This window comes from Lacerta agilis, chromosome 10 (assembly GCF_009819535.1).
Source record: "Lacerta agilis isolate rLacAgi1 chromosome 10, rLacAgi1.pri, whole genome shotgun sequence".
Classification (NCBI taxonomy): Eukaryota; Metazoa; Chordata; class Lepidosauria; order Squamata; family Lacertidae; genus Lacerta; species Lacerta agilis.
The window spans coordinates 63,291,618-63,303,414 of NC_046321.1; the positions used below are offsets into that span (position 1 = coordinate 63,291,618).

The following is an 11,797-nucleotide window of genomic DNA, read 5'->3' on the forward strand; positions in this document are numbered from 1 at the left end:
ATGGCCAGGGAGGGACCCAGCAATAAGCAACAGTAATTGAGAGTTGGCTTCACCAGGGTCTCAGTATATGATTGAGCATTTCTGCATCTCTTTTTAGGTAATATCCTGCCAAAGTGCATTTCCAGCCTCTTCAGAGGAAACTATTAGCACAGCCTTGAAGGTAGGTGAATATTACATAGATTTGAAACCTGCTGTGTATCCCCCCCACACACACACTTTAAACTAAGCCACATTCATTTGCTTGCAACATTTGTGGTGGTGTCCTGCGGGACTGAGTTAAGGAAAACCAATCCATTCATGTTTGTTCTTGAGATAATTTGCTGTCTGTGTTAGGTGAGGATGAATTAGCTAAGTGCTCAGCGTTTAGCAGAGGCTCTTAGGCAGCACTTGAATGATAGCAAGGCAGAGGGAAACTGCCTACCTTTTCACCATTAAAAGTGATGATTCTTCTTTCCTGGTGCTTTCATTTTTCATGTTTAACTTCTCCCTGGAGACAGCTTTCCATTCACTTTCATCCCTGGTCTTCCTAATCTACTGTGTGAATGTAGGTTGAAAGAACCACCTCTTTTGATTCACCACCTCTTTTGAAGGCTAGGGCCTAGACCTCATTATGTTGATCTTTAATTACATATTAAAATAATAGGGGAATATATTGGCCTGCCCTGTGCGACGAACCTCCCTGCTAACTACCCCTCTGTTACTAAGTGTATTACTTCTGAGGTGTTCCGGGTCGCTTTTTCTATTCACCCCACCTCGATCCTTGAGGTCCATCTGTGTGGATAATCCCCCTTTTATTATAACTAGGGATAACTTAGTAACGGGGTTCTCTTGTCCAGCTGTCGTGGCCTGTTATATATATATTTTGCTCTGGGCTCGTGGGTTAAGAATACCTCTCAGCTCTATCAGTTCTGGGGCTCTCTCTCATCAGATCCCCCACTGCGTCAGTTAGCTAAACCCTTTTATCAACTGTGTAGCCTTACCGAGGTTTCTGCCCTTTTGCCCCTCCTGAGTGAAACTCCAAGACACAAACTATCACCCTGCAGGTCAGTTTTGTCTTTTCACTGAGTTCCGCTCCTCAGGAGCATCCATATATCACTGGACCAAATAAATACCTCTTTTCTCTTGGCTCAACAAAAACAAGTCTTTATTTATTTCAGAACATCATGTTTCACGTACTTCAATAGTTCATCATCTTAGTTACATCTAAATTATAAACTCTTTCAGTATAACTGACTGATCTTCATCCTATCCTAGGCTAACCACCACTATCCTGGCTCCACACCCCTCTTCTTCCCTGTCTTCACACACACCCTCCCTCTTCTCCATTGCCAAAACGGCAGTTTCCTCCTTTTAAACTGGGGACCGCCCCGCCCCCAAAGGATGAACTGTCCATCAAGATGAATGTGGATTAACTCCTTCTGTGCTGGGATGTAATACCTCCTCCACCCTAGGGCCAATCTGTCACACCCTGCTTTCCAGGAAAAGCCCCTAGTTTCAAACAATATTGTCAGTATAAATTAAAAACTACCACAAGAGGAAGCGTACATATTTGAATGGTGGAACAGTGCATTCTCAGATACTGGTCAGATACTTCAGTTTGTAGAAAGCTCTTGAAACGGTTGTCGCATCATGTTATACTTCTGAAGAATTTGTCCTGTTATAAGTGACTCTTTTATTGTTCAACCACTGCTCCACATAAGGAGTTGGGAAGATTTCGAGTTAAGTTGCACAATACGTTTAACTTTTCATGTATATATAGGTTCAAAAATATATCGCACAACACATCTATACAGTGGGCGCTCGGGTTACAGACGTAATCTGTGACGGTGGCACGTCCGCATCCCGCAGTGCCACGTCTGTGCACGTGCGTGACGCAATCTGGTTTTCCTGCACATGCGCGAGCGCCGAAACCCAGAAGTAACCCGTTCTGGTACTTCTGGGTTCGGCGCGGAGCGCAACCCGAAAAAACGTAACCCACAGCAGCTGTAACATGAGGTATGACTGTATAGATATATCTGTATGAATACACAAACTATGTTGTGGCACAAAAAAGCACTGTTCAAAATTAACTTGACAAAGTTTTTATACTTTATTTATCTCTTGATATTCATGGACAGCATATTGACGTCTTGTATGGTTTTTTTTACTCATTCTTTTTCCTCCTTGGTTATCCTTCTTGTAGGCAGTCTATGATTTGATGGGAAATGCTGTGCAACCTTTGCTGAACTCAGTTGGAGACTCAATAGAGGCTATTATAATCACTATGCACCAGGAAGACTTTTCTGGGTAATGGAGTCACTACCTCAGTGTTGTTTTAGACATGTGTACGATACGCGCACCATATCGAAAACCCCAGAGATTTATTACCTTGCGGCAAAAATGCTTGCCTCAGCAGCCAGCCTGTGCTGTTAGTGGGGGAAGGAGCAGGACTTCTGGCTGCTGAAATTATGTGTCTGCCTGGAAAGTAAATATGGACAACACTTCTTAAAATGAAATGTGAGAAGAGGATTTTCCAGTGAGGGGTTTTTTTTTTTTTAAGCTGCTTGTTTTTATTATTTAGTTTTTAACATTTAAAGTTACAGTAGAGCGTGAGCATTGACTGGATGCAAAAAAAAAAATCCAAGAAATAAATGCTGGTTGATCTCTGTTTACATAGAAACAGGTTTTCAGTTGTCTCTCCCTTCACTGGGTCTTTCAAGCCTGAAAGGTTTTCTTCTATATTAGCATTATTCTCAGCTGGGAAGGAGTTCCCGAGTGTTGATAGAGAGCAGGGATTCCACTTATGCAGGACTGAAATTTCATCTTGCGTTTTGCAAATCGCAGCCATAGGGAAATTTTTCTTGCGAGTCACCCTTTCGTTAGCGAATGCCTTTCGTCTAGCGAGGCATTCGTCTTGCGAGGTACCACTGTACAGCCGTACCTTGGATCCCGAATGCCTTGGTACTTGGACGTTTTGGCTCCCGAACACCGCAAACTCGGAAGTGAGTGTTCCAGTTTGCGAACGTTCTTTGGAACCTGATGGGGCTTCCGCGGCTTCCGATTGGCTGCAGGAGCTTCCTGCAGCCAATCAGAAGCCATGCTTTGGTTTCTGAATGTTTTGGAAGTCGAACGGACTTCCGGAACGAATTCTGTTTGACTTCCAAGGTACGCCTGTTATTGCTTATCCTCCTCTATGAAGGAATCCAGTGAAGAGAGCATGGACTTCTGAAAAACGTTTTTGGTTTATTATATATGACTGGAAATTACATAGGCCCTCAGCCCTTTCTAAAGTGGGGCCACTTTGAACAGAATTGGGTGGAAAGGTCAATTGCTTGGACTAGAAGGCTTCTAATCTGACCTGTTGACTCACTTTACTGACTTGATCCTCTGAGATATGGATGCCCTGTAGTTGGCTAGAAGTCTGATCCCTGCTGTTGCCTTGTTACTACTACACCTTGTATCTTGGACTGGTTCTGCCCAGATTAGAGGCATCTGTGCATATAATCTCTGAGCAGTTTAAGTCAAGAGCAGACTTAGTGAGGGTTTTGAGGAAAGCTGGACTTTTAACACCACAATATGTATGATGTGGTCTATTATTAGAGAATTAGACCAACAGCTGTGCCATTTAAATTTAGAGCTTTTCAGCTTCCGGCTGATGAAAATGCTCCAGGCTTGGAGGGGGGAAGAGGAGTAGAAAGCACCAGTAGAACGGTGCACATTTTCCTTGCAAAACTGCAGTTAACGCGAGGAAAAGGTGTTTCAGACACAGCTTATTCCTCTATAAATATGATGGTGTGGTACATACAGCCATTGTAGTCATCCTTCACAGGATAAAGGTGAAGCGGCGCGGTGATGTGGTTAAAGTTGATACAAACATGAAATTAACATTCGTTATCCTCTGTTTCTTTTGATAGGTCACTACCCACTTCAGAAAAGCCTGATATCCCTTGTTCTCTGTACATGAAAGAACTACAGGGCTTCATAGCGAGAGTCATGAATGACTACTTCAGACACTTTGAATGCTACGACTTTGTCTATGAGAGCACTGAGGCCATTGCCCAGAGAGCAATTGAGCTTTTTATTCGCAATGCCAGCCTACTAAGGCCTCTCGGCGAAGGCGGAAAAATGCGGCTTGCTGCTGATTTTGCACAGGTAGATAGATGAAAGGGAGTCATTGTTGATTTTATTTCCTCATAAGCACCAGACTACACATTGAATTAGAAATGCTATGCCCCGAGACATACAAACACATGCTGCTTTGCTGTTCCATAAGCTCTTTTCCACCTAAAAATATTTATATTCTGCGTACATGATAAGCAGAGTCCGATTATAATGACTGGGATAAATTAGGATTAGTTAGATTTGTGTGGATGTTTTTCAGCTTCCAAAATTGGAGTTTGAGAGCAGAAACCTTGGGGCTGTGGCAGTGTACTGCTGAAAAGAAACCTCAGTCTGCATTATGGCAGTTAAATAGTTTAGAGGGTCTGTGGAGTACAACTGAGAGCCAGATGCTTTTTTTAAAAAAAAATGGTGGCAAGTTTCTTCCATAGAAAGATTAAAAATGGCATTTGTAGGTGCTGGAACTGAGTTCCGGCTGAAAAAAACAACGCCCGGGTTGTAACCATAAAATGAGTCTTTCTTTGGGAGGGAAGTTTTAAGTAAACCTGTGAATCTCTAGTTTCTAATTCTCCCCTGCCCATCTCCTACTTGCAATTTTTCTTGCTTTGTTTTGGTTTATTCCTTCTATTTCTCAATAGCCCTCCCATTTCATGCCAGTTTCAAGAAAGGTGGCTGGGACTTAGTATTTGGGCATTCTTAAAAATAACCAAAAACATGATTAAAGCTATGTCTTGTTTGACCCTGGGCAACTCATTCGTGAGAGATAATGAAATTCCTAAAGTAAGCCAGAGCCCTGAATTTTTGATACACACATAGTCCAAGGCACACCAGTTATTGGAAAAAATATATATATATAAATGTACATTCTGTTTTACATTTCTCCTTGAAACAGGGGGCTTAAAATGTAGGGCCAGATAACAATGTTACTTCCAGTACTTTTTAAAATTTTATGTATACATACATTTGTATTCCACTTGGGATTCTCAGAGAGATTAATACTTAAGAGCATTCAGCCAGCCATACTGAAAATAATAAACCACCAAAACATTAGCGACCAAGATAACAAACCATGGATAACCAGTAGTTAATAAGAAAATACACACATGCACACAGAGGTGTCATATTGAAATGCCTAAATAAATTAATAGGTATTTTGGTGCTAAAAAAAAAATGAAGTTGTGTGTGTTCTGAGGACACATATACTGCAGCTACTTCTCTGAAGCTAAGGAAGTCTAGTCAGTGCATCGATGGGAGCCTCATGTTCACTAGCTCAAGTTCCATCATGGAAGAAAGGCAGGGTATATATGTACTAAATTACTTTGTGATAAATAACGTTGGTGCCAAGCATCCCTTGCTGGGATGACGTAAAGGAGACAGGGTGCCAACACTGAAAAATGTGCAAAACATGCTGATTATTAAAGAAGTGTAGGTTGTAAGATGAACTTCCTTCTGTTTTTAGGTTTCTTTTTCCAAATATTTGCTTCTGGAATTTGAAGGTCTACACACTATTAGCAACACTGAACTTAAATAAGAAAAGTGTGAAAGGGAGATATTTGTAAGTCTCACCTTAGAAATGGTGGACAGGATGTATATCCAAAAATGTTTAAAGTTACACCCAAGGCACCCTAATCACCGGAGAATTTGACTGTTTTTATATCTAGCAGTCAAAACATGGATGTCTTGAATTTGAAAGATATGGGTAAAAGAGGGGGGGGAATGGCTTGTGCTGAGTACCTGGCTCAATTTTCACAATTCCGTCTGGCCTGGAAAGAATTTGCTAGGGTCAGTAAGGTACTCTGAAATGACATTTTCCTGACATTTATACATATCATGAGACATCATCTGGGAATTGTTGTACATTCTGACCTCATTATGAAGAGCTTTGTTGCTGTATAAGAAAGACAAGTCTGCTAAGGTTACAGTAATTTGGAGTATTTTAGGTTGCGAGTCTTATTTTGCACTTTAAAACTCTGTGCAGCTCGGTATGATTTGGAGACTGAAATGTGAACATGATGAAGTCAGAATTGAGGAAGGAAACCCCACAATATTTTTTCAGTATCTGGCACACACAAAAAATACTCTTTTAGGACAAGAGTTGTGAGCTTAGTGTAGAGGGGGAAATAGACGCATGTTAATGAGCAAAAATAGTAATCGCATCTCCATTAGCTAGAATAAAAAGATCCACTCTTCATTTGCCAAAGCACAAATGTTTAACCTAGGGACTGTAAGAAATTATATTGTTCTTTTGGATAGAGTAAATTGCAGATAAACCAAAGGGGTTGGTTGTACAGATATACTCTTCTTTCCAAAAGCCAGTGAAAAAACGCTTGTGTATGCAGAGGAGATGCTGGTTGTTTATATCACTGTTATTATTTCATCTGGCATAAATGAATAAGCTGTGGGCTTTTCTTTTTTGGTATATTCCTAATTTGGCAGTAAAACTAGATTCATTCCTGGTGGTCCTAAAATAGCTGACGGTAGTTCTCTTTCCATGGCAGCAGCAGTGACATTGGTTTTCCAATTCCATGGCTTCATCCCATGGTTGGAATGGGTCCGTTCCATCCGATTGCAGGCCCATGGTTGTAGGTTGCTGCCCGATTGTTGCCAGAAATTGTGCTGGGGGAAACTGGTTCTAGTTCGTGAAAATTGCTGGCTGAAAATCTGCCTTCCCCAATTCCTGACTGGCTGGTTTGGCCCAGGGCTTTGAATATCTGTCTGAAGTGCAATTGATTTTCTCTGACAGATGGAGTTAGCAGTCGCTCCCCTCTGCAGACGGCTCTCTGATCTGGGAATATCCTACAGACTCCTAAGATCATTCAGGTATATTGCCTTCAAAATATTTTTCACAGCTGGCACCAGGTAATGAGGGATTTAAATCATGTCGCCAATTTATTTGGGTTTTTAATTAAAACCTTCTGGCAGCACCATGTGAAAATTGCCAACAAATTAGTGCTTTTTCCTTGAACATTTTATTCAGAGTGTAACTATAACTTGGGAGAATTTTGTCATGCAAATGTCAGCTAAATTGCACCTTTTTGCTTTGTGTTGTGGATCTCAGTTCTTATGCTGATGAGCTGCAGTTACACTAAGCCCCTACCCTGATATTAGAGGATTTGAGATGCAGTGTTTTTGTTTAATTAAATAATAAGCTGCTGTTACTACAAACAATCGCTTACCAAATTCCATAATGATGATGAAGCAAAGCAGAAAACAACTGCTGCATGGGAAGGAACAGACTTTTGTTTTTAAGGTGCTGTGTGTGTTATTAGAGTGGCATGGATAAAATGAAGCCTTCCTTGGGTTCTGTCCCTTTGGGGGCAGATACTTGTGGGCCCCTTTTTTGTGGGGCAAAATCAGCTGCAATAGGCAACACTGTTATGGGTGGAGGCCAAACATTTGCCAAGAAATGGGAGACTCTTAAGAAGCAACTGCAGGTTCAACTCCCATTCCAACCTTGTTTGTGTCTCTGCATTTTCCCATGCAAATGAACAGCCATCATTCAATCCTATGAGAAAAAGTGAAGTACCTGTTGGAAGAGCCTGTAGCAATGTGGACTTTAATCCACCACAAGAGGCATTTTCCTAGTAAATTATAGGGAAGCATAATCTTCTTTCCTTTTAACTGTATCATCTTAACTTCTGCTTTATCCCCTGCAGGCCAATGCTGTTCCAGACTAGTGAGCATATTGTCAATAGCCTGGCCGTGGGAGATATCATTCCATTCAGTACCGTTATTCAGTTCTTATTTACAAGAGCACCACCTGAATTAAAATCCCCGTTCCAGGTAATTACTTTACGCAGCCTTTTCTCACTATATACTCCACAAGTGGCAGAAAACCATTTCTCTCAAATTGCTGTCGCCAATGCTGTTTCGTAGCTATGTTCAAGTTGAAGCTTGTGGGGTTGGTTGATCACGGCAGGCCGCAGGCATTTTCCATCCTGGTTAACTTCTGGCAATAGAATGACTTTGCAATTCAACAGCCACAGAGGAAATCATCAGAGATGATACTGTGATCCTCCGGCCCCAGCCAGCCTGGCCAATGTCAGGGATGAGGAGGACTCTAAATGTAGAACCACAGCTTCCTCCCCTCTTGTTTAATCTGTCAGTAGTTGAGACTAATTTAGTGGCCATTTAATTTGTTCTGAGCCAATCTTTTACACGTTTCCAGAGCCGTCGCCTAAGCCAAAGTGCTGTGGAGAAGCAACTTTTTTTTAAAAAAGTCCTATGTGGTTGAGCGCTAAACAATCTATGAATTGCTACTGATTACTGTATGCCAACCCGTAAAAGGCTGTTGCCATTATCTTTTGGCCAGTATGTGAAAATGTCTAGAAATAATATATATTTGTATTTATTTATTTCTTGGGAAAGAGAGCAGAGTGGACCATTGCACGTTATTCCCGGTGGCTTGATGACCATCCATCTGAGAAGGACAGGCTCATTTTGATACGGTAAAACACATTTTACTTTTCAATTAAGTTTAGAAATACTGCAGTATTGCAACTTGGAAACAATTCTTTCTTCCCCGCTGTTGACCGTTTGTGCATCCTGCTGTCCCTGTGTGGAAGTGCTTTGGTGTATTCTAAGCAACAACTTCTATTAGGTCTTATTCAAGACATTTATAGCTGCATTGGTTTCAGGGATTAACTCCAGACCAGCAAGGTAGTCTTTTATTAGACCTTCTTTGGTGTCAGATTCCAAATTACACAGAATTCTCTTTTGGGAGGCACTCTTTATTTCCTACTGCAGGAGAAATTCATCTAGTAAAGATGCCATCTTACTTATTTTATATCTGTTTGGGGATTCAACTACTTGTATCCCTGTGCAGTACTGGCTCTATGATATGTTTTGAATGATACAGTGCCTCCTGGGCTGTAATCCTAAGAATTGCAGCAGAAACACTACTTAAATCAGCAGTACTGCTTTCCAAGTTAAGTCTGTTTGGGATCAATTGTTTGTTTCACTAGAGTGTTTAGAAAACTAAAAAGGGAAGAGAAGGAGCTTGGTGAGCAAGGTATATGGAACAAAATTAAAGCACTCTTGAAATGGCTTTATATATTAAAGACTGCAACACACACACCTCTGAATAGGTATAGATGCACATGCACGCACAGTTAAACAAATGAAAGAAACCATATAGGCAGTGCTGTGATTACAGGCAAGTAGTTTTTGCTGGAGCTTGTTTTACTAAGGTAGCAGCTAAAATTAAGAATAAGGGCAGTGATGACTCCTCCTGAATCATACTTGAATGCTTATTTCACAGGATGCAAACACTTAGGATAAAGACATGTTTTGTTACATTCCCAAGTGCCTAAGAAGCTTTGCTGTTATTCCTGCGTTGCCCAAGTAGGATATGCATTTTTCATTTCCTTGTGGTGACCGTGCCATCTAGTTAGCTGTGTCGTACTAAACAGGACCACCAGCTAGCAAACTCTTCAGATGAGCTAAACAGTTACTTGGAGAGGAAGTAGTGGAATATCAACCATTTTTGAATGTGTGTGGTTTCTCCACTGGAAAGCAGTGTGGAACAAGCTGCCCCTTCAGACTATGCTAAACCTTACATACAGGTGGCATCTCACTCCAGTGAGCTCTGCCACCCCTTTGCTGGAGGGGATATTGGGAAGGAAACTCTCCGGTGAGAATGTTCAGGGGTGATGGAGTTTTGGCATGCCAGCTTTATGGTTATAGTGATTGTGGTTGCAGAAGTAAATATAGATTCAGGCATCACCTTGTTCCAGTGTCAGAATAAGCCTTTACATTCCTTCTCGTAGCTGCCTACATGGTAAAAACATGCTATTGGAAATGTGAGGAGCTTGTCCTAAAGAGATGTTATGTCAGTCTGACACCCTTGACTGCATTACACAGCAATGCAGACTAGCTAAGGGAGACATTAAATTCCAACCTAAGGGAACCTAGATTGGCCATACCTCATATACCATATTGGACTGTCTAACTAAACATGCTTTAGTGATGACTTTTCCTAGACTGTTTGCCTATACATGAACCTACTTAGTATATTGTGCATTACAGGATTGGCAGATAGCAAAAGGAAACTAAAATATCTTTAGTTCATAAAATGATTATTTTCTTGCTAGTTTCCCATTATGATTTGTCTGAGTAGGCTCTAATGCTGTTTGAAATGACTTATCTTAAGTACTGCACTTTCTGACTTTAGCCAGGGGTCCTGGCTCTACTCAGTTTGTTTTTGTGCACAATAGTTTTTGTAATCATTTTGGATTAAAAGAACAGAGGCTCCTGTGTTATATACAGAATAACTGATTGCTTAAGCAGTTGCCACAACTGCCTCCTATCTCCTTAGGATTTCTTGCTTTTCTTTTCATTATCTTTTTTAGTTCCACGCCCACAAAATTGGTAGATTAATTCTTCACTATAGCAGCAAAGATCAGAAAGTTACAGAGTCATCTATGGACAATTTTGTACTGGAAGCACAAGTGCCTCTATTTGTGCTGTGTAATATCTGAAACAGTATAGTATGCTGTCAGTGTAGGGAAGGCACAGTATTACCCACTTCAGAAAACCCTTATGCAGCCCTTCCTCACAAGCCTGTAGTTCTCATAACATAGCTGTAATCCTTGTCAGTTGCAAAAGCTATGGTGGTCATAGTTTCAGTCCCCTGGTGGTTACAGACAAAATTGTGTTCAAGCTGCCTTTTTAAGTGAGCTGATCCAGTTCACACCTTCTACCATAATATATGGTTGAGAATATAATTATCTTTTAGGTTTTGCATCTTTCTGAATTTCTCTATTCAGTTTTGCATGCTAAAAGAAGCTTGTAATTCCATGTACTGAGAAAAAAAATTGGTATTTAAATGTGTTTTGTAATCAAGTAAGTTTTTAAAATACTGTACAAATCTTCATAGAGATTCATTTCTTGTGGAAATGGGCTGGAATGGACTTACAAAATAACATGTGCAAAATTGACAGAGTAGTATAGTTTGTTGTTAGAAGCTCACATAGCAAACACTTCTGATTCTAATGAGTATGTTTTTTTCCCTTTAAACAGAGGTGCACTGGAAGCTTATGTCCAGTCAGTAAGAAGTAGAGAAGGAAAGGAATTTGCTCCAGTCTATCCCATAATGGTACAACTGCTACAGAAGGCACTGTCCACTCTTCAGTAAAATGTTCTTTGGAAGGTATGGGAACTCCTCTGACATATTTAATTTGCACTGGTAGGGTAATACTTATAAACAGCATCTGACTTTTGCAAAACCTACCAAGAGCTAAAGGACGTCAATACTTAAATGTCTGAAAATCAAATGCACTATGCAGTCTTCAGCTTTCCGTATAGAATAAAAAAAAAACTTTTAAATGTTGTTCTAATGTCACTTTTTAATTTAGAAACCAAAGCATTTTGTATCACAAAAAGGCTCTTTTCTGGAGACACTGAAACAAGATTTTCATGTATAGAGCTTCTAAGTTGACCACAAGAAAAACCTTTTGTGTATACAATACACATTTACTTCTTGGCAACAATCCTTGAGCTTTAAAGTAGCATTTTTCATATTACATAATTCTTTATTCCATGTACATTGAAGTAACAATGTTTTTATCTTAAACTCATGCTATATTCTGAGTGGAAATCTACTTAATTAAAAATCCTATGCATTCTTGCTTTAAGTGCTCCTCCTATGTAGCAATCATATAGATGGGTAATGGCATTTAGTCACAACTCATTTGATGTA

The 11,797-nt window shown here is 40.3% G+C and overlaps 1 protein-coding gene across 3 annotated transcripts in view; it reads left to right on the plus strand.

Annotated features, from left to right (window-relative positions):
• COG5 (component of oligomeric golgi complex 5) overlaps positions 1–11,797 on the plus strand; it is a 151,280-nt gene that overhangs the window by 131,222 nt on the left and 8,261 nt on the right. For 2 of the 3 annotated variants that reach the window (XM_033161710.1, XM_033161712.1), the window contains exons 16-22: positions 98–160; positions 2,183–2,286; positions 3,894–4,131; positions 6,842–6,918; positions 7,755–7,881; positions 8,467–8,546; positions 11,119–11,248. In XM_033161710.1, coding sequence (XP_033017601.1) covers positions 98–160; positions 2,183–2,286; positions 3,894–4,131; positions 6,842–6,918; positions 7,755–7,881; positions 8,467–8,546; positions 11,119–11,233 — 804 coding nt within the window. In that variant the 3' untranslated portion in view covers positions 11,234–11,248. Of the gene's footprint in view, positions 1–97; positions 161–2,182; positions 2,287–3,893; positions 4,132–6,841; positions 6,919–7,754; positions 7,882–8,466; positions 8,547–11,118; positions 11,249–11,453; positions 11,727–11,797 lie in introns of those variants that run through there. The other variant, XM_033161713.1, reaches the window with a different exon arrangement.